The sequence below is a fragment of the Crotalus tigris genome, unplaced genomic scaffold, assembly GCF_016545835.1.
Source record: "Crotalus tigris isolate CLP2741 ecotype Arizona unplaced genomic scaffold, ASM1654583v1 scf7180000020550.821452, whole genome shotgun sequence".
NCBI classification, from domain to species: Eukaryota; Metazoa; Chordata; class Lepidosauria; order Squamata; family Viperidae; genus Crotalus; species Crotalus tigris.
In genome coordinates, this window is record NW_024098074.1 from 420,024 (window position 1) to 445,758 (window position 25,735).

At 37.2% G+C, this 25,735-nt stretch overlaps 2 protein-coding genes across 3 annotated transcripts in view; one reads left to right on the forward strand and one right to left on the reverse strand.

The window, feature by feature from the left end:
• Nucleotides 1-12,199: 12,199 nt before the first annotated feature.
• Nucleotides 12,200-21,941, forward strand: IRAK1BP1 (interleukin 1 receptor associated kinase 1 binding protein 1). 2 transcript variants are annotated; one of them, XM_039367083.1, is made up of 4 exons: nt 12,206-12,554; nt 14,318-14,383; nt 15,895-16,025; nt 17,177-21,941. In XM_039367083.1, the coding sequence occupies exons 1-4, from the start codon at nt 12,267-12,269 to the stop codon at nt 17,457-17,459; spliced, it is 768 nt and encodes a 255-aa protein (XP_039223017.1). In that variant the 5' UTR covers nt 12,206-12,266; the 3' UTR covers nt 17,460-21,941. The 2 variants fall into 2 exon arrangements, with proteins under 2 accessions (XP_039223018.1, XP_039223017.1); XM_039367084.1 differs by lacking the exon at nt 14,318-14,383 and having other exon boundaries at nt 12,200-12,554.
• The window catches only part of LOC120318920 (pleckstrin homology domain interacting protein), a 92,557-nt gene continuing 86,100 nt past the window's right edge, over nt 19,279-25,735 (reverse strand). Inside the window, exon 40 of the mRNA XM_039367082.1 lies at nt 19,279-25,174. Within this exon, the coding sequence (XP_039223016.1) occupies nt 24,531-25,174 (644 nt within the window). The 3' untranslated portion in view covers nt 19,279-24,530. The remainder of the gene's footprint in view (nt 25,175-25,735) is intronic.

The following is a 25,735-nucleotide window of genomic DNA, read 5'->3' on the forward strand; positions in this document are numbered from 1 at the left end:
TGAATAACGTGGACTCCTTCTTCTTTGTGCGGCCTCTCAAATACTGGAATACTGCCCTATTTGTCTCCCCTATTTCTTCTTTTCTTTAGACTAGCCCAGGGCTTTTCAACCAGTGGTACGGGTACCACCTGTGGTACATTGGCACCTGGCAGGTGGTATGCAGACATCCTAGAAAAATGGGAGAGGGGAATAAGCTGAACCGGTGGCAGCACCGCACAAGCCTGAGTGAGAGATGGCTGGAGCTGCAGGCTGTCAGGGCTCAGTGGAAGCGCCAGGATCAGTGCCAGGCGTCAGCTGGAGCTTGGCGCTGATCCTGGTGCTTCTGCTGAGCCCTGAAGAAGCACCAATCAGCTGGAAAGCACAACTGATCCTGGTGCTTCTGCTGAGCCCAGAAGAAGCACCGATCAGCTGGAATGTTGCAGCATCTCCAGGTTCTTGTGATTTACATTCAGATGCTTGGCAACTGATTCATATTTATGACAGTCACAGTGTCCCAGGGTCATGTGAAGTGACCAAAACCTGCTGCAACCACCCAGCAGACAGGGGGAATAAAAACCAACCACCAACCACCCCACCCCCACTGCCAATCCTCAAGAGAAATGCTCATAACAATGAACACCTCGGACAGGAGGAAGAGCACCGCCGGGTGGGCAGGCAGGTGTCTTGCTCAGCTGTGGCTTGGGGGGCACTTTTTTCAGTGCCATTGTAACTTTGAACAGTCAGTAAACAAACTGTTGTAAGTCCAGGACTACCTGTACTTCATCACTTTTTTCCTTTTTTTTATTTTGGTCATCAAGTTTTTGACACCTTGCTAGGTGACTGGTGGTACTCGGATGTTGCCATATCCTAACAGTGGTACAATGGGTGAAAAGGTTGAAAATCCCTGTTCTAGGCAGTGTTTAATATATTGTACCGCATAAAAATAAAAGTAAAAAAAACACTTTGTGAGAATATGTAAGGTGGCAGTGAGTTTAAAATGGGCAAATTCTAAACAGCTGAGTCAAGCCTACATGGATATAAAACAAAATTATATTTTAAAAAAAGAACAGGTGCAAGGAATTTAAAATATCTCCAGGAAAGAAAAATGTGATAGTTATACACAAAAGAAGCTTGCATTTATAGCTATTGCCATCTGTCTCCCCCCTCCCCCATATTTTTAGATTATGCAAGAGAGTGCCTCTGTGCTATTCAGTGGCATCTCAATGCCTATTTGCAATTAGAAACATGATCATTTTGAAATCTGATCCATTTGTGTGTCATTCAGGGCCAAAGTAGAGTTTGAAGAGAGCTTAATACCAATGCATAAGAACCATTGTGATGCAGTGTTAGAATGCAGTATTGCAGGCTGCCCACAGCCTGGAGTTCGATCCTGACTGGCTCAAGGTTGTCTTAGCCTTCCATCCTTCTGAGGTCAGTGAAATGAGGACCAGATCCAAAAAAATCTTGATAGACTTGAACAATGGGCCCTATCCAATAACATGAAGTGTAATGTGGAGAAAAGCAAGGTTTTGCAGCTAGGCAGGAAAAACCAAAGACAAATACAGATTGGCAAAACCTGGTTCAAAAACAGTAACTGTGAGATCACTTAAACATGAGCCAGCAGTGCATAGCAGCAGTCAAAAAAGATCCTTGGTTGTATAAACAGATGCACAGAATGCAAATCATGTGATGTATTGGTACCACGTTATAAATCTTTAGTAAGACCACATCTGGAATATTGCATCCAGTTTTGGTCACCACATTACAAAAAGATGCTTAGGAAAAAGTGCAAAGAAGAGCACTTCTTGTATCCAGGGCCTGGATACAAAAACATACAAAGAACGGTTGCAGAAATTGGGTATGGCCAGTCTAGAGAAAAGAAGGAGTAGAGGTGACATGATAGTGGTGTTCCAGTATTTGAGGGGCTGCCACAAAGAAGAGAGGGTCAACTTAATTTCCAAAGCACCAGAAGGCAAGACAAGAAACAATGTATGGAAATTAATCAAAGAAAGAAGCAATCTGGAATTAAAGAGAAACTTCCAAACAGTGAGGACAATTAACCAATGGAACAGCTTGCCTTCAGAAGTTGTAGGTGTTTCATCACTCGAGGTTTTTAAGAAGAGACTGGACAGACACTTGTCTGAAATGGTATAGGGCAAGCATGTCAAACTGCCGGCCCATGGGCCGGATACATCACACTGAAACCATGCCCACTCCATTGCCGGCAATGGGGAAAAAGTCACGATACGTCACGCGACATCACGTGATGTCGCGAGTTTGACATGCCTAGTATAGGGTCTTCTGCTTGAGCAGGAGGTTGGGTTAAGAGACCTCCAAAGTTCCTTCCAACTGTATTCTGATTTATTTATTTATTTATTTATTTATTGAGGCAATAGATCGACTCCGTAAACTGCTTATAGAGAGCTGTAAAGCATTATGAAGTGGTATATAAGCCTAAGTGCTATTGTTATTGCTATCTAGTTGCATTCCCAAACAAACAGCAAATTCTCCTCAGGAATTCTAAAGGTTCTGCTTTCACTCTGACATTAAAGATTAGAACACCTACAAATTGAGCTCATTTCAAGGATAGCCACAAGGTTTGGTCAAAAAAGTCAAGATGGGAACCACAACAGTATGATGTTTTTTTTATGCGCAATGCACATAATTCGACGTCTTTGACCATATCCTGTGGACACCCCTGGTGGTTGTAGCCAGGCGTTTTCTCACATCTTGCCTATCTCTCACACTGCATTTTCCTTCTATTATGCTACTACTATTACCACTTTTCCCACCCACACCTGTTTCCATTTCACATCATATCCAGTTATGGAAAAAGAGTCCTAGAAAAATTGCTATTATGAAACTTTTTCACTAGACCTTTTAAATGAACAGAAGACTGTTGACATGATTGCAGTCATTCATCTCCTTCCCTTCGGCTCCCTCTGCACCCAATCATCATCTCAAAGGTAACTGGGAGGAGATTCCAAGGGGATCTTGTTGGCTGGAAGAAAGACTATCTTTCCCCATCTCTCTCTCTCTCTCTCTCTCTCTCTCTCTCTCTCTCTCTCTCTCTCTCTCTCACATGCACACGCGCACACACACACACACACGCACGCACACACATGCTTCTGTTGATGAAAACAATGCTGTCAACAGAATGTCTTCACTAGGATTGTAATACTAAGAAATACTCACCTTAATTTTGTTCATCTTCTTCCCTAGTTAGTATAAAGCCTAATTGTACAATTGGATTAAACTGTAAAACTGCTTTATTGGTTTTTTTAAAAAAAAACATAGCCCCTTGTGTTATCAGTGCAATGCATACCTGCCTGATCTATGTATATCCTAGCTTTAGCAACTGGGAGGAGATTCCAAGGGGATCTTGTTGGATCTTTAGCTGTCTCTCCATTTTCAAGGAGAACTTAAACCAGTAACTCATCATTCAATGACTTCAGAAGAAGGGAAGCAAAAAGGCAATTGATGCCCACTTTGCAGAGATCTAAAGCTTTATTCCTTTCCAGGAAAAACACAACTCTTAATAAGCTCTGTAGGGTTGTCTCCATTTTCCCACTAGTTCCCATAGTACCTGCTGTTGGAGTCCATGGTTCAAGATCTCTACTCAGGCTCTTCTTCCAAACTCTCTCTGTTTTTGTTCAGTCACTGGCCATCATAGAATTCAAAATTATTAAATGCTACATTCTTCATATTTTACACAAGCAGGTATTCTAATTAATGTGGCTGCCAGATTTTTATTGCAATTTGTCTTAATACAAAAACTGGAAAAGTACAGTATGTGCGTATATGTTTAAAGAAGAAAAGTAAAGTGTTAAAACCTGAAAAAAACTTCAAAGAATTTTCCTATGATAAAATACAGATACATACAAATAGAAACACTGTCTATGATGCCTGATATTGGTTACAATTCTCTCTGAGTACGATGGAAGTCTTGGGGTTGATCAATCCACATCTGCTCTTGGGGAATCAAAAAATCCTTAACTCTCTAGAGCTGAATGAACAAATCAACTGGAAAGCACAATCTTCCTTTGAAGTTAACACTCTGAAGATTCTTCTCCACAAGGACATTTATGTCTTATGCTCCAGTCCTTGATTGCAATGCTTGATGCATTCTGTTTTGGGATTGAGTCTGGTGCTTACAGTTTAAACGCAGGATAAGTTAAATAAATAATGGGTAGATTTGTTTGCTTTATCCCTCCTTCCCCCCCTCCACCTCCACTGAACATATAATAAAATAGAAAGAGTATAGCCAAGTGCCCAGATAGTGGATTCAGCCACCTTTCAAGTTGCTCAAGCTTTAGAGGAACTCCACACCTATTTTTAGCACAATTCTAGTGTCCTTTTGAAAAATCATTAAACCTATGTGTTTATAAATAAAAGTAGTTGGCTGGCAGGCAACAGGTATGGAGAAGGAACATGGAGTGAATCAGAAGAGAATTCTTCCAGAGGATCAAGAAAGCTCTCTCCCCTAAATCTGAAAAGACTCCAGTGCCAGGAAGTATAAAACATCAGTGGTTGCCACATCTACATAAATGACTGGGATAAGTGGAGCTGAAGCAGAAACAAGTGAAGCAAGGCAACTGTGTTTGTTAAAAGACGTCGCTGAAGCCACAAAAAGGGATAACAGCAAAACAACTGCTAAGGGTTTCTTTAAAAAAAAAAGTCGAAGAGATATGGAGAGTTATTGAAATAGTTTTGAGGAGCTGAACCAAATATTTGTACTTGAACAGAGCAATAAAAAGATGTATCAGGTTATTGTCATAATTCTTTGAAACCTTCATTAATGTAGTCAAAATAGTAAAATCGAGTGATTGATTACATACCATCAAGTTGTTTTCAATTCCTAGTGATCACATAGATAGTTTTTCTCCATAATGATCGATCTCTAACTTGTTCTTTCAAGTCTCCCAATGTTACACTCATTGCCAATGTAAATGAGTCCATCCACCTTGCTGCTGGTCATCCTCTTCTTTTTCCCTCCACCTTTCCCAGCACTGCATCCCCATTTGGATGGGGAACTGCCTGGGAATTCAAGGGTGCTGGCTAGAATGGGAAGGGAGAAAAGCAATCTGGGAGAAGACAATTGCAAGCATCTCTAGCATGGCCAAGAAAAGGATGTGATCAACAAATGTCAAGCTTGATTTGAGGGCATCGTGACTTTTTAAAAAAGCATTTGCTGTGCAACCCACATCTGTAATCCTGCTGAGTTGGACAGTACTACAAAATGTGAGTTGCCAAGAGTTGCTTTTGGCAGCTTCATGCAAATGGGTTAAATGAATAAATGCCATAAAATCCAGCATCTCCAATTCTGGACCTTTAGGCTCCTATTCACTAGCTCAAATACTTGTCCACCAAAACGTACTGGTCTTGCCAACATACTGAAACAGCTCTGTGGTTGTCATGGAGGCTGAAAGTCCTATAAAATGCCTTCTGTGCCAATGCTGATGTCCTGCAATTTTCTAATTAGGATCTGTAATGTGTCAGCTCAATTCTCACCTACTGAGGGGTATGAATTCTTAATATATGGAGAAAATCTTTCCGAACTCATGGATAAGAACTGGTTTATTTTGAACTGATCTCATATTAAAAGATGTGCAGAAGGCAAATGCTAGCTAACTGCATAATCCAAGAAGGAACAGCTCAGTCATTCTATCTGTGGCTGGCTTGTACAATCCCCATCCATTCATTCAATATCACATCTTCCATGTTCTTCAGAGGTGTTCTTCAGAGTAGCTCAATACATTGAAGACTGAGAAAATAAAGACTGAGTATCTTGGTACATAAATCAACAATTTAACCTAAGCATTGAATGCAAAGTTTCCTTAGGTCTACTATGCCAGGGGTCCCCAATCTGTGGGCCAACCATTGAGCACACGTGCGGCCCTTGCACAAACAGCAGGTGAGCGTGTGTGCATGCACTCCATTTGTGTGAGTGGCAGGTTTGAGTGCATGCTGCTCATGCAAATGGAGCTGCACATGCACACACACACTTGCCAGCCACTCACACAGAACCATCCCCTTTCCCTCCCCACCGGTCTACAAAGTTGGAAATGTGGAGGAACTATGTGTATGCTATGCAACTTGACAACCCTTTATTATAGATATAAACATTATTTATTTCTAAGTAGTCTTTTTAAATCTCTTTCAGTAAACACCTGTATAATAGCAGAAATTTGGATTATTCAAATTAATATTGAATCATTGAATTAATAATGGAGACATTCCTATTTTATGCAGGGAAAGCCCTGATTGAGGTACGAGATCCTCTTTTCTATTTACTTATTTACTTGTCAACTTGCATTGTGACTCTAGGATTAGTTTAGAATTCAAAGAGGTAACATTTATTTATTTATTATTTATATTTAATATATTTGTTTAGTTTCTTTTAAGTAATATGACATAAATAATAATAATGAAATAAAACAGCAATAAAAGGAATCTAGGAACAAACAAAAATTGCCTTAGAATAATTTTTAGAATAACTTTTGAACTTGAACATTTAAAATCTATCTCTACATCTTCTTTCGGGCCCTTTCTTGGTGAATTGTATTAATATCTTCTGTTTAAACACATCCACAGGACAGCCTTCCAGAAAGGCTGGAAACATGACTCTCTTGCTTGAGGCACACAGAGAATTATGCAGTCATGTGGCTAGTTGGAACCCTTAAATCCCTCTTACTAATTAATTTTTAATCTTACTCGTCTCTTCTAAATTTTATATATTTATATATTTCATTTATATAGTACCTAGAGTCCCACTGTGAGGGAGATGGACAGCTCTTAAATATGATAAACAAACAAATAGTGTTTGTTCTATTTTTATGATATGCTAAACTGCATTGGCCATTAGTCCTGTTTAAGCACCACAGGGATAAAGCACTCAGAAGACAATAATTAAGTGAATATTGTCGTTCCACTATCCCATATCCCTTTTTAACATTGGAGAAGTTTCAACATGACATTGACCCCTATTTCAATTCACCAGTTGGACAGCCCTTCCTACTGTTTTTGGCCAGGACAGATGGAGACAATCTGCTGCAATGCATGGATATTGTTCCCTCAACATGTATCTGCTCCCATGACAACCAACCCATTTATTTACATCACTGATCACGGCACTAAAAAATTGGCCATCAATAGACACATAGACATACACAACATCTATATAGTGAGCAAAAGAGACCTTCAACAAGCCAAAAAGGAATGAAAAGACCAAAACACCTTCCCATCAGCAGTCAACACTCAGATGGGCATAGATTAACACCAAGATTAACATCAGACCAACGATCAAGAAGTAGAGAAGAGTTAGAAATAATACACTTTCTTTGAAAAAATGGAGCATGGCAAATTATGTATGGAATCTGCTAATTATCTCTCACCCCAACTTCAACACAACCCCTCCCCCAATAAATGAACAAATAAATAAAATCCCAAGCAAATTCAGTTTTGGCTCCTATCATATCAGCCTGATTTAATTTTACTGAAAACTATCTATTATGTGCTGCTAGCTGCAGAGACAGAACAGATAAAAAATGAATCCTTTCCACTAATGCAGTGGTTCTCAACCTTCCTAATGCCGCACTGACCCTTTAATACAGTTCTTCATGTTGTGGTGACCCCCAACCCATAAAATTAGTCCTTGACTTACAACAGCTTGCTGAGGGACTGTTCAAAGTTACAACGGCACTGAAAAAAGTGACTTATGACCATTTTTCACACTTATGACCGTTGCAGCATCCCCAGGGTCATGTGATTTACATTCGGATGCTTAGCAACTGATTCATATTTATGATGGTCACATTGTTCCAGGGTCATGTGATCACCTTTTGCAACCTTCTGACTAGCAAAGTTAGTGGGGAAACCAGATTCACTTAAGAACCATGTTACTAATTTAATCTCTCTCTCCCTTTCTTTCTCTCTCCCCCTCTCTTTCCCTTTCTCTCTCTTCCTCTATTTCTTTCTCCCTTTCCCTCTCTCCCTCTCTCCCTTCATCTCTCTCTCTCCCTCCCTTTCTCTCCCTCTCTCCCTTCCTTTTTTCTCTATTTCTTTCTCCCTCTTTCTCTCTCCCTCTCTCTCTTCCTCTCTCCCTTTCTTTCTCCCTCCCTTTCTCTCCCTCCATCTCTCCCTCTCCCTCTTTTTCTCCATCTCTTTCCCTCTCTCTCTTTCTCTCTCCCTCTCTCTTTCTCTCCCTCTCTTCCTCCCTCCCTCTCTCTCTCTCCGATCGGGGATCAATTTGGAGGTGGAGAGGGGTGTGGCTGAGGGCTACCTGTGTGACCTTGAAGCTGACAGCACCCTACTGGGCGGCGTGCGGGACTCTGGCGCACCCTAGGACTGCCCGCTGGTGCCTGGTTAGAGCAGGTGGCCAGTGCTCTATTGTGGCCGGCTCCGGCGGAGCGGGGATTCCTTGGCATCATGGAACAGGGCGCGGCAATGTCACCAATGGGTGGGGCATCCTAAGGCCACCAGCGTCTGGTTGAAACAACTCAGTAGGGTTCCTGCAGGCCATCGCTAAGCAGCTTGTTTTCAATTTCAACAAGCAAGTGAGCTGTGAAGGAGGGGGAAGGCAACGCCATGGGGGGAGTGGCAGGGGGGAGGAAAAGCCCTGTCTTAGGCGACCTCTGTGAAACGGTCGTTCGACCCCCAAAGGGGTCGCGACCCACAGGTTGAGAACTGCTGCACTAATGTATATCCAAGACATTTTTGTTGCCCTATGTTATGATTATTTCCAAGCAGCAACATTTCCAGAAATTTATATATATTTAGAATTCAAATAAAAATTTAATATAATTCTTTCCTGATCATGGTTTTGAGATATCATAGTTTCTTAGAAGAATTATATGGATTATAAGCAAGGTTGATATTATTTTTAAAGGTCTACTTAGAGCTAGAGGATTAAATTTCTATTCCTTGCAGATTTTTAGAAATAGAGGGAAGGACATCAAAATAATTGTTCTCAGCAGTTTCATCTGTAATCAGTCTGTTTAAGGATTGCTGCAAAAAATCTGAATTCACCATACTTTGTCCCAACTACAAGTATTAACATTTTGATTAGAGCAGGCATATATAAATTCCATTGAAAACTAATACATGAAGATTGCAATCAATGTAAGATTGATATTGATGTAGTTACCTTGCTTTTCAAAATGTGGCTTTATGGCTCAAGCATTTTGTCAGAACTGCTGCAAAATGCTTTAGAACAAATGGTCAGAATGCAGCCAAAACACATTGCATCTGGGTACGACTCCAGCCAATATAGATTATATCCACACTATGATTTATAATATTTAGTAAATTTGCCTCCTCCAGGAGATTTGTCTTCAGGTGTTCAAAATGTCTTCTTTTGGCAGGTCCTTTTGGCAGATCTTTTCTCCAGAAATATTGACAAAGACAAAGAGACCAAAGAGTAACCAATTATCTTGTTTTGTGTTCAGTTCCAAGTAGGGTGATTTTTTTGCAAAGTCAGAATTTTCAGGTTTAATAAGTTCAACATTTCCATCTATCATTCTAGCCAGCCCGTTGGGTATTGTTCCAAGGGCTCTTATTACTATTGGTACAATCATTGATTTCCTCCTCCACAGTTGCTCAACCTCAATTTGCAAATCACAATATTTTGTTATTTTCCCTAGCCGTTTCTCTTCAATTTGTGCCTCACCTGGTATTGCAATATCAATGAACCAGACTTTTTTCTTTTCCATAATAATGATGTCAGGCATGTTGTGGGCCAGATGTTCTTCTCTTTGGATTTGAGAGTTCCACGGGGATCTTGACCTGTTCATTTTCAAGAACTTTGTCAACTTGGTGTTCCCAATCATTTGTGCTGCATTTGAACCCAAACTTCTGGCAAAGCTTTCAATGTATGATTTTGGCAACTCAGTCATGACGTAGTCAGTCTGTGAAATTTTGCTGCAGCCACTGGTAAGATGTTCCACTGTTTCTTCCTTCTCGTTTCATAAGTGACATTTGCTGTTGTTACTGATATATTGAATTTTTGCTTTCACTGAATTAGTCTGCAAGGCTTGTTATTGAGTAGCCACAATAATGCCTTCAGTTACTTTTTTTAGCATCCCTGAACTCAACCAGTTCCTTATTAGCTTTGTATCTGCCTGTTTTTCAATGTCCTTCAGGTACTGACTGTGCATAGGCTTCTTTTTCCAGTTAGAAACTCAATGCTCAATTATTTCCTTTCTATATTCTGCTTTCAATCTCATTGTTTTCAAGAGGTTTCCCTTATTCACCTCTTCAGCAAAGCCTCTTTTGCTGCTGCTACTGCTATTATATTATTATTATTATTATTATTATTATTATTATTATTATTATTAGTAGTAGTAGTAGTAGTAGTAGTAGTATGCTATTGCAGAGTAGAAGTTTGGCTTTCCAAGGTACCAGCCCTGTTATAGGAAATGCTTGCCTGTTTTCCAAGATGCACCAGAGGATGGTGAGCTGGTTTCACAATCAAGAAAGAGATGAGTGGTTCTTCCTGCAACGTCACCCAAGGCCCTCTCCCTTCCCAGAGCTGCTTCGTAAGCAGGTGCCACAAATGGGAAAATTCACAGCCATCAGGAACCTAACTGCCTTCACAGAGCACCAAGTCCCCACCAAAGTGGTACCTCTTTATCTACTCACAAATAGAACATGCTTTCGAGCTGTTAGGTGGAAAGAAGCTGAGGTGAATGACAGGAGCTCCCCCTGCCACAGAGCTAGGGCTTGAACCGCTGGAGCTGAGACTATCTCCAGCGTCATTAAGCCCCTGAGCCACTGTGCCTCCTATATTCAAATGATCCAAACAGATATGGTCCAAAGTAGGATTAAAATAGGCAAGTAACAATTAGTAGTTGAGGAAATGGGCAGTGGGAGAAAGAGAGAATTGCTTCTAGAATGTACTTTTTATTATACAGCCATATTGTTTCCAGGTTACTACAATAAATTTGTCATTATATGTTAATATTTAAAATACCAAAAGTGTGTAGATTTTTTACTTCAAGCCACTTGCAATAAATATTTATAGTTCAAGGAAATAAATTGCCAGTCTCAATAAATTTATATAACAAAGAATGATTTTACCCAATCCAAACCCAGCAAAATTGCACTTCGGACGTGTACTTAGTACTCCCTTTCTTTCACTGTGGATAAATTCTTAGTATATATATAAAATCTCAAAGAGTTCAAAAAGGATGCATAGAAAGACTTATCGGGCTGTTTCCTTTCTTAAAGGCAGAACTAGTCATCAAACAATTTGCAATGGCCATAATAGAAGCCATAATAGAATAATAGGGTAGTGTTACCTTTGGAAATAAAATTATTAAACAAAAACCAGCCAAGCTAGGCACTTTGGGGCCTTAGAAAAGGACTTATGCGATTATTATTTCTGAGGTTCAACTTTAATTATGTTTATTTGGACCTAAATTCCAAAGATGCTTGAAGTAACAGCATGTTTGAGAACAGGACTGTTGGAACACGGGGTACCAAGATAAGCTCAGAACTTTGCCAAAAAAGTCCATCTCAAAAAAAGTGCACATTTTTCATTCTTCCACGGCAGGATCCAAAGCAACATTCTCACTCACCAGGTAAAATAGCAACAGTCTAGTACAGGGGTAGTCAACCTTGGCTCTTTTATGACTCATGGACTTCAACTCCCAGAATTCCTGAGCCAGCACAGCTGGCTCAGGAATTCTGGGAGTTGAAGTCCACAAGTCATAAAAGAGCCAAGGTACCACTGGTCTAGTAGTTTAACTGCCTAGCAAGGGCAGCTAAAAATTATAGGCCTCTGCTCATTCTCTATAATAAGAAACAAAACATCCTAATCCTCAGGAAGCCAAGCTCACTTCCTTAAACCATGTTAAATTTACCGGAAAAACCTTACCGTTTCTCGTCGCAATCCCCCACCCTAAAGCCAACGGCTTATTGAATAAACTGCTTTATTGAATAAGACATCATTATTCTCAATGTCTTACTGAATAAACTCTCTTTCTCTGACTACATCACTATGAGTTCTGTTTGTAACCATGCTAGGTCATAAATCATGATTTACGAACTGCTAAGGCCATCCTGACACAAGCGCCAGACTGCATCCCGCTCAATACTACGCGAATGATAAGAGAAGATTCCGCAGCGGCACAAAACCCCACCCCTCTTCAGTTCGGGGCGGGGCTGCGGCCTCCACGTGATTTTCCCATCAGCACTACAAGCTCCGTCGTTCCCTGGGCTCGTGGCGTCGCGCTCGTTGCTAGGATCTCCTAACGGCCCCTCCCCCTTTCATTTCCAGCTGCGGCCAAATGCCGCCGCCGCCGCCGCTCTCTCCAGCTCGGGTGTTCGCCGAGTTGGTGTCCCCGCCGGTCGACTCCGGCACGGGAGAGGATGAGCCGGCCAGAGCTGCCTTAGGAGGGCCGCTTGGGCGGGAAGTTCACGTGAGCGGCAGCGCGGAGCTCAGCGCCGGACCGGATCGGGCCAAAGTCACGGTTTATTTGAGAAGCAGGAAAGGGGAAGCCGGCGCAGCGCAGAGCAGCGTCGCTCGCAGACTAGACTACATTGCCCAGACGGTTCGGCAGCGCGGCGGCACCTCGGTGGGTAAAGAAGGAGACTCCCCTCCCCTCCCCAGCGCGCAATCGCAGTAGGTCTCCTTTGCAAGGGTCGGTCGTCTCGTGCGAGTGGGCTCAATCTTTCCTAGCTTTAGTCCCACCATTCCAGAGGCAGAGAACTCGCGTCTCAGCCAGGTAGTAAGGTTAAGTATGTTTCTGAGAACTTTGGTGTCGCCGTCACGCTAAAAACTACCCGCGTTTCATGGTTTTAGCTAGCATGGGGAAGCGCTAGCCGCTGAATTAGACTAAAATATGCTTGGCTAATTGGTGGCTCGGCCTGCTGTACACATCGAAATACTTGGATAAAGGATCATCTGGATAGTCCCCTATCCATTCCAGAGGTAGGCAGCCGTAAATCATTTTTATATTGTTGCTTAGGGGCATTCACCAGGAATTGATCTCAGCTTATTTGATTTGAATCTCACTTGTCATCCAGGAGCCCATGGCAGCGTACATAGCATAAAGTTTTTTAATTGCAGCAGCAAGGCCGTGAAGTAGATTGAGTTTAGGGAGATTCATTGGCTCAGAATCACCAAGGAGCTGGGGTTGGGGTTGCTAGTAGTCCAGTACCTTTATCACTAGGGTACTCTTGCTCCAGGACCATCTTATCAGTGGTAATATACCTTCTTTATTTACTCTGCTGGATCAGATACAGAGCTGTGGTTTGCACCTTCCTACTAAAGATTTCCCAATCCACCATCCCAAAGGAAGGATTATTTCTCTGTATATTCCTATGATAATACATATTATTTGGCCGCCATGAAGCGGTGTCATTGGGCAACTAGCAACGGAGTTATGTACTGATCTAAGTGATAATTTCTCCTGAGTTCATATGGATGTAATTACTTCAACCCATTTTCAGATTTCGTTCAGCCACAAAACTTAGTACCTTTGGATTAGGTATGATGCCTCATAAAACTAGATACAAGACATAACACTGTGGAAAAAAATTTGAGGGGGAAAAACACACAAGTAAAATATAAATATACTGTATTTGGTCTTCTAGTCAGTCAGGCTCCTGGTCACTCCATAGTCAAATTCATGCAATTTTTAGGCAACATTTTCAGAGGTGCTTTTCCATTGCCTTCTTTCTAGGGCTGAAAAAGCGATAGCCTAGTCACCCAATTGATACTAGCCACTATATTTGAATTTATGTTAATCACAGTTTGTAATGCAGTTCAAAAATCCTAGAGAATAATTAAGTTTCTTTTGATGATTTATGATGCTATTGAGTAACACTTTCGGTCCTACATGTGGCACTTTAGAAGATTATCAGGAATTTGTAGGTACCAGTAATTTAGGATATTCCTGATACTGCAGTCTTTCAAAGCATAATTTGTTAAGTTTTGTTGGAAATTGTTCACTCAATCCATGCTTATTAGGATTTTTTTATCCCTTTGAATTTGAAGGCAAAAAGATCTTTCACAAGATTCCAGGAAGGGTCACAACTGCTTTAAGAAACTGTAGCAGCAACTTCTACTTTGAAGCACTTTTTTTATTTTTGAATCAAACAAATGGTTAAATGTTTTCATGGTAAAATATGAGCTAAAACTGCTTAAGAAGGGATGTTAAGTTTGGATCTTGACTTAATCCTTATTAATATAACTCTGTTGATTTTAGTGAGTCTGTTTCATCTCCAACTTTCTTTTACTGTTTTGAAATACATTGCTATAGTCTGTTGTTTCTAGTACCTAAAAGAGCATTGTTTTTAAGTAGTTGACTTAAAATGATCATTTTTCCTCCCCAAGGAAAATGATGTGACTGTGACAAAAAACTTCAGTAGAATAGAAAATGCATATAAGATGGAAGCAGAGGCAAGTATTTTAAATAAGAGCACATTTAGTCTCAAATATAATGTTTGTTCTGATTTGACAAAACTTTTAAAGCTCCTCTAGATATAGATTGTTAATTTTATTAAATTCACTCATTTCCTTTGTCATTTAGCATTGTATCATGTTAAAGCTAATTTAGAATTTTAATGGGAAACTTAATGGAAGTATTCTGAAAATGTCATTAATTGCTGTGGTATCTTGGGACAAATGTCTCTTCTGCTTATCTTGTATGTTGATCAACTAAGAATGGGTAGTATTTTCAAGTAGTATAATAAAGTGAATAGATAGATAGCACTATTGAAGAGAAGTGATGCTAAAATGTAGCATAGATTCATATTTGAAAGTGTATACCTTTATTTAAATTACAGCTTATCTAATGAAGATCTCTCTGATAGATTACTTTGGTCCTAATTTAATATTAGTAGATACTAGCAGCTGTTTTAAAATAGAGAAGTACAGGTAGTCCTCGATGTACAACAGTTCATTTAGTTAGTGACTGTTCAAAGTTACAACAGCACTGAAAAAAGTGACTTATGACAGTTTTTCACATGACCATTGCAGCATCCCCATGGTCACGTAGTCAAAATTCAGATGCTCAGCAACTGACTCGTATTTATGACTGTTGCAGTATCCCGGGGACCTGTGATCCCCTTTTGCAACCTTCTGACAAGCAAAGTCAATGAGAAAGCCAGATTCACTTAACCCTGTTACTAATTTAACAACTGCAGTGATTCACTTAACAGCTGTGGCAAGAAAGGTCATAAAATGGGGCAAAATTCACTTAACAAATGTTTCACTTAGCAACAGAAATTGTGGTTGTAAGTCGAGGACTACCTATATTTCAACACCTTAAATTATGCTTAGATTTTTTTAAAAAAAATCTTATTTAAAAATATATTTCTCTTTCACTTAAGTGTTGAAGTATTCCCCTATTTTTAATGTGCATAATTTGTAACCATTTGCATAGTTCTCATTGACCTGAATTTTTATGTTAGTGTTTTTCAGGGTCACCCCATAGTACAGAAGAAGAAAGCTTCATGTAGATAGTAACTGTAGTTTTATAAATTTGTCCATTTTTAAGTATTTTGTTTTATATAATTTAAAGAAAAATAAGTTATGTGTTTAACTGACTACCCTTTGCAGCTCTATTAGATTTCTTAAGTAGATTTAATAATAGATTAATAGTTATATAATATTGCTTGCCAATGCTCCAAGATTGGATTTACTGCATTAGGATATTAACTAGTTGCATCAGTTGTATCTTAAGTATTTTCAGATAATACCCTAGCCAGAACTTGATTTTTAATTCACTATACTTGGTTTACTTTTGAGATTGTGAGCCAGCTTTATAATAGTAAACATTGTGCGAGACAGAGAGTAAATTAAAAAAAAGTGAGAGGCTGGAAAAAGATCCATATATACTGCTATCTTTTGTTTTGGTCATCGTGCAATTAAACCATTGGAAAAAAGCTTCTACATTTTTATACTCACAGGTCTGCATTATATTTACTGATTTTGGAAAAATGCAAGATACATGTAATCATCTTGTTGAGAAACTAGATAAATCTGTTATCATCAGCTCACCTCACTTTTACCATACAGTGGAGGCTATAGATACCCTTCGGTAAGTTTCTCAATACATTTCCCAAGAAAGTGTATATTTCTGGCTTGTGAATTTCACCATGAATGTGTGTTCCATATTACACAAGTAAAAATGCTATTTTCTTGCTCAACGTGAAGAGGACTGACTGTGCCATACATAGAGATTGCAGCTGTCCTTTGGGCCAGGGTTGTTAGTTAGACCTAAAACTGATCATCAGGTTCACACCAGCATCTCCACATAGCTGCAGAGGGATGCCATCACCACTGAGTTACTAATAAAAAGACGGGGGTTACTCTGGCAGATTGCTACTGTAATATGTATTTCTGTGTTGTCAGTCTTGGAGGTGGGAGAGATTGGGAAATATTGCAGAATGTTAGAATGAATTACTGAATTAGACAAGTTGGACACATTTTTCATCTCCCAACTTTCCTCCTTTAATTTAAGGAAGATAATAATATAAGAAATGAGCAGTAATATTGTAACAAAAAGAAAGTTCTAGTGGAAGAAGGTTATTGTTATTACCGTTACTATTGTCATTCTTCTTATTATAACCCACCTTTATTTTTTCTGCAACTGAAAGTTGGATAATGTTGTCTCCTAGTTTCGCCACAACAAGAATCCTGTGAGGTGGGTTGGGCTAAGAGAAAGTGAGTTAACCAATTCACCTACAGATGGCTTTCTAGTATTGCAGCATGTAACTAAATTAAGGAAACCAACAGAATAGCAATAAATTTTTAAAGATGGGGTTGTACTTATTTGAAGTTTTTTTAATCTGATCTTCATATTTCCAGGATGGTGTGTGGGGAACAATGGTAAAATAGCCTTGCTCTCAACTACACAATTATCATAGTTTACAAGGAAAAAGGAATAAGTAAGGGAAAAAAAACAAGTTTGGTTCCTAAAAATTACTTTGGCTTTCTTTCAGAAAAGAACAAGTTTTTAAACAAATACTATTAAGGGAAAACTTGTAACTATGACATGCCGAAAATGTGTGTAATTATGTGCCTAGATGTGGAATTAGTGATACTGAAGTAAGTTATCATATATCTTGAGGCTATAGTTGGACTTCACTTTACCTGAAAGAAATGTCATCGAATTCTGAGTTTGACAAGCATAAAACTGCAATTTAAATAAGAACTAATTAACTAACTCTTGCTGCTCTTTCTTTCCAGGAGGCAGGTATGTGTTTCTGCTGTTAGAAGTGCTCAGCAAAAAGCTCAAGAAGTTTGCCAATTATTTGGACACTCCCTAGGGAAACCTCTGCTAATCAAGGAAGAAGAGGCAAAGGAGTCGGAAGGTCATCTTGAAGATCATATAGACAATTCTTCAGATTTATTCAGTTTTCAGCAGAAACTCCAAAGTGCCACCATCTACGTTTCTTCAAGGGTATTTGCCATTTTTGAAATAAAGGGAGAGAAGAAGAGGAAAAAGGCTGCTCTTATAAAAGTGAATTAATTAACCTCTACAGCCATTAATTAAACTTTGTTTAACCTTTATAAAGAAGAATGTACTCAGGAAGCTCTACTTGATTATTCCATAGTCTTAAATTTAAAATTACAGTGGAACTATAAGTAGAAACGTCTTTTATTAAATGGGGTGAAAAATGTGGATCCCTGCCAGTGTTTTTAGAAAGTCATTGTTCAGATGTTATATCTAAAATTAATGGAAAGCTTTATTTAGCTATCATTATACAACGCAAGAAAATGTGCACCCAGCATCATTTTAAAGTAATCACTGACACATTCTGTTGCTCAACAAAGCAAACATAGGTAGATGTACCTTGTAGTCCTCCCTTTGTTAGTGGGTTCCGCCTTTTTAGAGCATTTGTTAGTACAACTTCTTAGAAAACTGGTTTATCTAAAAGGCATTCAGAGTTACTATTATATAGCAGCCAATAGTCCTATTGTGTATATAAATTTATTCTAAGACCTAAAAATTAATTTTGTTAATGCAGCAGTACACGTCTGGTTTGGTCCAAAGCAGTCTGCTTTTTAAATAAAATATTTGTACAATAGCTTCATTGTGACTTTCTTATTGCTAAGTTGTAAATTGCTTAGTTAGGCTTTGTCCAAGAAGTATTAAGGAAATTGTTTTTCTCAATGCTTTATAATCCAAACCAAATTGGTTCAGTACTGTGTACTAGGACACCAATTTTAATGAAAAAAGGTAATCTTGGGTAGGTTAATTTTGTTCGGTTTTGATTCTTCCACTTAGAAATATTTTCCGCAGGATTTCTAAGATTTTCAGATGAAAGTATTTATGTACGGTACCTACACAATTGTGATAGGACTTCCAGTTGTGCTAAGATGGAAAACTATCTTCATATATGCTGAATGTACAGGTGCCTATGGAAGATCCTGCACCTCAGAACATATTGCAGGCATGGCTTGCTCCTTAACATATTTCCAGTGCATCTTGTTCAGAAAAATATCTGAACATGGCTAAAGTATACATTGTACCAAGCCAGACGCTAACTCAGACTCTGTACTTTAGGGAAGTACAAAAAACAAAACAAAAAAAAGGCTTCAACAGGTAAACTCCTGAAACAGCCTAATGAAGAATTGGGTTATTCTTAGTAGTTATGCTAGCCATGGAAGTTAATAGGAAAAACCTATTTCATATTCCACAGCCAATAATACTTTCAACATTCACCCGGCAGCCAAGTTGAAATTTCTTGAAAGTATATTGACTCTTGGATTAATAACGTCGATCTTTATCATCCACGCTAGGAGGATACCGTCGTAGAATAAATGCCACACAAAACAAAACAGAAAAATCTAAAATAAAATAAGTTTTCAGAAGTTACACTGAATTGCAATTATGAGAAATCCTGAACCTTTCAAACTAATCACAGGAGAAAATAAAAAGATTTATTATAATAGCAAACATTTTATATTGTTGCCAAGAAAAACAATGCAAGTATAACATAGTCATACATTGTTTTCTTGGCAGCAATATAATTTTTTCCTCCCTTTTGCCTGGGTGGAATTTTCCATTTGTTTCCCTCCCCACTTTGGTACTAAATTCAGCTTAACAAAAATTCTGCAAACCTACAAGAACAAATGTATTTGAAGTTTTCTATTTCTAATTAGCTACAGCTGAATTATTTAGCAATGAAATTAATATGTTGCCCCATTTCATTAAAATAGAGATGAAGTAGCATGAAGGGGATTATTTAAAAATTGATTCTTCCATTATCTGTACAACTGTTTTTGAAAAAAATCTTGACTGTTCCTCCTGCAAGAACTTCATTAATGACAGAAATCGGCACAACTTAGAAAAACGAGTTTTCTATTTATTTAAAAATAGGTTTGTTACTACATTGCAGTGACAGTAATTCTTACACTTACATTCTAGTTTGTATAAAAGGATTCCAAGTATTATTCATCAAAACCAACATAAGTGTTTCACATAACAATAAAAGTTTCAGTCAATATATATACAAAAAGAAAGGGCACTGTTCATCCAGGTGAGAGACTGCACTTTATAGTATAATTAAGGAAATTTCTAGGGGAAATTGAAAAAACCTAAAGGTATTATAAAACGTATCTGGGATTTACATATTGTACAAAACAAGTATAGCTTTAAATGTGTCAGTTTTAAAACTAAATGTTCCAAGACAACTTCCTTATATTGTTCTACTTTATATATTTCACATTTTAAGTGATGAAAGTTTTATTTAAAAATAAAGTCATGTGAACTGATTATTCAGATTTAACTTATTTTTCAGATTTTTGCAGTGATGGTCCAAAAATGTAACAAATAATGTGACAACTTGTTTCTTTAGGTGTATGTCTGATATGTACATGTTAAATGCCATCTGTGCAAGTGTACAAATTCTGTGCAAATATTTCATAAGTAATTTCTAGAGCATTTTGTCAACAATTCATTTTCTATCACAGCAGTTTCTTGATGTGTTTAACTGTATTTTAAAAAGGTATTTTTTAAAACTCAGTATCTCCTATCTATGCAAAGTAAGTCATTGGTTAATTTCTTTTTGTTTAACAGAAATAATTCCTAAAATTATACATTTTTAGAAAGAGATTTGGGGCTTGGTTTTTGTAATTCCACAAATAATGCCATTAGTGTCTTCACCCTATCTCTTTTATATTTTTAAAAATCTATATTGAGTTGAATCCCATCATATCCCTCCAGAAATGTAGACTCTTCTGCTAGTGGGAACTGTTATGAAACATACATAACAGACAAATTCAATAGCTTAGTTGCCCGTGCACAACAAAAAACACTAATAAACCACACCAGCACTTTCAGAGTTTACGATAATGTTAGATTTTATCTTTCAACCTTTCTGAAATTAAAGTTCTCTCTTCAAAGAGCTCTGAACAACTGAAAACAAAAACATGAAAGATGTTTTTCTATAGCCAATTGTAACTACAAATTGTGTAAAAATGCACAGACCAGTGATTTAGATTAAAAATGATATTCAGACTTAGCCATCATATATGAAATGTACGTATTTTTAAAATATAAACATTTGTACATTATTTACAGTAGAAACTGAGCAGCCCTTTTATCAGATGAATCCTTAGGTCCAATTATATGAAGTGCGAGATTAACAGATACATGAAAACATAGAATAAAAGCCCGATCCAGTCGGTTCCTGTTACATCTATGGAGCATTCCCACAACTGAACTGTTCACCTGTGGGGTTTTGCAGATGGTGGAAAGAGGTCAAAGCATACTCCTCTGTATGCCTCTTGACGCAAACTAGAAATGCAAAGTGGACTGGATTGTGCCCTAAACCTTCATTAGATATAGTACATCAAGGGGAAGAGGGTTTACGTCAGAGCAGAGGTGACAATCTTCAGCTCCCTGGGACCAACTTTCTTTAGAGAAAGCAAAACTCAGGACCCTTTGATGGGTCCTTTGTAAAGTTATTTAAGATTATTAAAGCTTGTGTAACTGAAATCCTAAATTGGTACTTCAAGAACATTTGTATTATAGCATATGACAGATGTTTGTGTGCACACATGCCCATTTAAAAACTGATATGTAATACATGTAGCATGACTTGTAGAATGTTTGACAAAGATAAAGTAATATTCACTGATAAAATTGATAATATGGTACAAATCATAGTATCGATTGCTCTTAGGTGCAAATGTACCTTAGAACAATCAATTTAATATAGGAAGACAATTCTTTCTACGCTTCATTACTTCTCACTAACAAAAATGATCATTGTTCAATATTCACTATTAGGCTGGTTATTATTATAACTGCTGGGAAACAAAACTCAAGCCTGCTAGTTTTATTATTAAATTTGGAATTTTTCAATTTTTAAAATGAAAAACCTATTTTGCAATGAATGTGAAATACTTTTCTATCAGACCACAGCATATTAACCATAGTTAACAATGAAATAATGAAATAGCTAGCATTTTGAAACTTAATGGTCCATGCTGTATCAGAATCCTTTTTTAGGTTATATTAAACATTTGCTTTTATTACTGCCAAGTTTGTAAGGTAATAATTTGTATAGTATCCATAAGTACCAAGAGGTGATATGAACATAAATATTTTATGCAAATATGCCAAGAAATATATTTTCCTAAAGATAGCATAATATAATCTATAATACATTTTATTATAGATCATCACAAATTACCAAACCATGAATTATTGCTTATTTATGTGCTAAATGAAAATCATTTTTGTTGGTACAGCAAGAATCTTGTAAATCAAACAACCAAATCAATTAAAGAAATTGAAGTCAAGTCAAGCTTAATCTTATTTAGAGAAAGTAGCATAGCTACAGTATTATAGATACTATTTTTTGAAGAAAATTCCCAAATAATATTAGAAAAAAGATAAGGACAGTAGGGCCTTTTAGTACTACAATAAATTCTTCAGGAAAAAGGAAAGTGTTATAAATAAAACTTTCAATTTTTGTCATTTGTAAAAAAAAAAAAAAAACTTTTCAAGTCCCGTAATGGTCATGTATATTATTCTTTCTCCCAAAATTATACCAACATACATAAACATGCCAAGTGGGAAATGATAAAATGCAGTAGGATTACAACAATAAGTTCCTATTTGGTTTGAACTTTCCATTATGGATAATATCAGAAAATCAGATAACTTAAATTTCCTACCTTCTGATAAAATCTAAAATGGATAATTTAAATCAATGTTTTTCATTGTAAGCTGTAAAATGAATTGTCTTTGTACACAGCTTGTCATGCTTTCATGGTTAATGCCTCCAAATGTTACCAAGAATACACATTTTGTTTTTAAAAACATGTAGAAAAGTCCATTCCCCTTAAAAATCAGTATTAAAATATGCATGTGCGATTCTTTAAAATATTAAAGAAAATAAATATACAAAGAGACCTGTGCCAGTATAATATGAAGAGTCCCCAAAACATCACAATGTGGAAATATGAAGTGCTATGGAACTTTTTAAAAATGCCATATGATAATGACATTACTTTTTAAGTTAGGGAAACAAGTTCTTACATGATGCATATTTCTAATTCTTATAAATATGGTTAGCTTAAAAGAATATAGAAAAAAATACACTTCTAGGTTTCTGTGGTCAAACCAAATATATATTTTAAAATTGGGTTGCCACATAATTGGCTGAGGTTCAAAATGAATATTAGATATATTTGCATTCCAAGCAAGCAACTTTCCTGCATCTGTGCTGAACTCTATTCAATTGAAATTTCCTTTGCACAGATTTGGCTGTGGTGACTAAAACTACCTACAATTCTTCAACTGTGTGTAAGATCAAGTAGCTGATCAATACCACAATCTTTGGTAGTGCCAATAATCTATTTGGAGGAATGAAACACTGAATTCGGTGAAAACATAGAAGCCTAGATTCAGATCCTTACTCTTCAAACTCTACTGTCAAAATTGATCATACCAAGCATCTTTGGAACAGGCAACACACTGCTGTACAGCTGCATTTTTAGATAATGTATTTCCAAATAAAACCAAACAAAATTAAATTGCCATCTTTTGCACATCTCCCATTTCCTGCAAGAATGTTAAAGTAAAAGTGAGGTTACATTTTTGTACCATACAACTGTTTTACTCTGTTATTTTTAAATGGACTATGATTTTAAACAATAAAAATTGTATTAAGGTTTTAAAAGGGATAAAATAAGTAAATGTACCATAAACAAATAAATAACTGTTTTTTCCGTAGCAGTACATACAGCAATACATTCCCCTAAGTCATACAGTCATCATTTACAATAGACAACTTAAGATTACAAAAGATGCACAAAATAATAGAATACAAGGCACAATCATAAAGTGGGATTTTCCTTTAAGATGGATATATTGACTCATGTCAGCTTGGTTAAGTATACTGTAAAAAGTGCAGAAAAACAATGTGCAATGAGAACACTGTATAAAATATGATTGCATAAAAAGTGATTTGGCCTTTTTGTCTTTAATAATGGAAAACAACCAATCTTCCCCTTAAAGTCTGACATTTAAAATTTTTAATATTCTAGAGCAATCTAAAAAATCCTGAAAGAAAATTATACCTGGGTAATTTTATGTTTATGTGCTCGTGTATATACTCAATATATACATACACATCAACTTCTTTTGAAAATAATTTGTCAGTTTAACACAATTCATAGAAGCAATCGATCTGGTCATAACATAAACATCAGAGTCTCACACTTTTCCCGCAGCTCAACTGAACCCTTTAATTAAATTATATTTTGTTTCAATATCTGTCAAAAGAGTCTACCAGTGCATACCAGTAGAGGTAATATTCCAGAATAATGTATACTTTGAACAAGGAGTGATAAATATAATTGAAAATATCATGTTGCACTCATACTAAAAGTTTTTTTTCTATTCTGTTTCTCAGTCTTTGGCACAATAAACAGAGATATATGATTGGTACAAGAATGAAGGTCTGAAAAATTAGACGTATTAGTCAAACTTTTTCCAATGTGGATATATATATATATATATATTTATCTATATATCTATATATGTGATCTCTCTCTCTCTGGCAGAACTTAGATAAAATGATCTGCCCTGTGTTTGTATAAAACTGTGCCCAATCACTATTGAATAAGTAGTACCTAATTAGCAAATTTGGTAATTTTGTTCTCTATGGCATTTAGTGCCATACTCTATCATTTTGCAAATACAGTTTCTACAATCTATACAAACGTACTGTACCTTGCTCATTCAAAAATAGGAGATCTGTTCTCAATCTTTACAGTAAAAATTCTACTTTTCAAATAGAGGTTTATGTACTGCTCAAAATTACAGTAACATTTCTGGAAATCAAGAATTTCATTTATACCAACTGAACATACTGAATTGAAATGCATAACCTACTCGGAGAACAATAAATAGCAGTTGTTTAAAATACATACTTCTTTCAAGAAAATTTCAGTTTGTTTTTGCTATATTTTATCATATTTAGAACATATTCTCATCTGTAAATAGCAGCAGAAAGCAGATACCCTTAGGTCTAGGAATTTCTTAACTGTACCTATTTATTAGCATTTTTAAATGCCAAAATTACCAACCAATCAGATTAGCCTTTGCTTTTTCAGTCAACTTTCGGACTCTGCCTCTGCTAGATGTTCCAAAAGTCAAAGAAGTGTCCTCAAACAATAGTTGTCTTTGTTCTTCTTCTGAATCATCTTCATTGTAAAAGGCTGTCCTCCTACCTTGGTTTCTAGTTCTCATATGAGGTTCAGAATCTTTACATTCCTCAGTCTCTTCTTCAATAGGCTCATCTGTCTTTTTCCTCCTGCTTCTTGTCTGAATCTTAGGATCAGGAGAAAAAGTAAGTTCAAATTCTGGCTGATCTTCCTGTAGTTTTCTTTTAGGTTTCCTCCCACCACGCCCTTTTCTTTGTAACAAGTCTTCCTTCACATTGTTTTCAGAGACAGAATTGCATGCAGTAGAAACAGAGGCTTCTTCCATTATCAAATCTTTCATAGTCCGGTTTCTGTGCTCCTCTGAATGTTTCTGTTCAGCAAGTAGCAGAGTTTTTGGTTTTCTCCCTCTTTTCTTGTGCACCACTTCACACGTATTGTTGGTCTCAATCTTGGGTTTCCGTCCAGGACCCCTCTTAAATACAGGTTTTGAAGATTGCTCCCCATGTCCATTTACTTGGATGCTTCCCAAGGCCAAAGCCATTGCATTATTCTTGCAATCTGATATAACAACAAAGCAATGTGTAAGTAACTCATGGCAGCCATTTTAACTGCACAGACAACTTTCAAAATCTTAATTAAATTTACAGGTTAAAATGCTGAATTGGAGCGATCAACCTACTGAACTCCAAATGTAGGCAGTCTCAGTTTCACAGCATCCTTATTATCAAATGCATTCATTACTTTTTACTAATGTGATCTATTTTTCAACATCATATGCCACAGACTACTTATAGCAAATGCAGCCCGTTGAGGGGTGTGAGAATTGTGAAAGACCTGTATCTCACAGAAAAGAAAAGAGGGAGGATATTCAATGAGGTAGAGGCAGATATCTGGTTCTTTGAAGAGGAATTGCATCAGGACACTAATGGCAGTGTGACCTTGGATGTCTTGGTGGCCTTTGATATCACACCATAGCAAAGGCTTGGGAGAAGAAAGCATGATTTTGTAGAGTTCACTTTTCTGGTCAGATTCTTGCTGCATTGTGTTACTATATTTTTAATAGATGTTATTGATCTTACAAATAAACAATAAACAAACCAATAAAATTCAAACAAACTT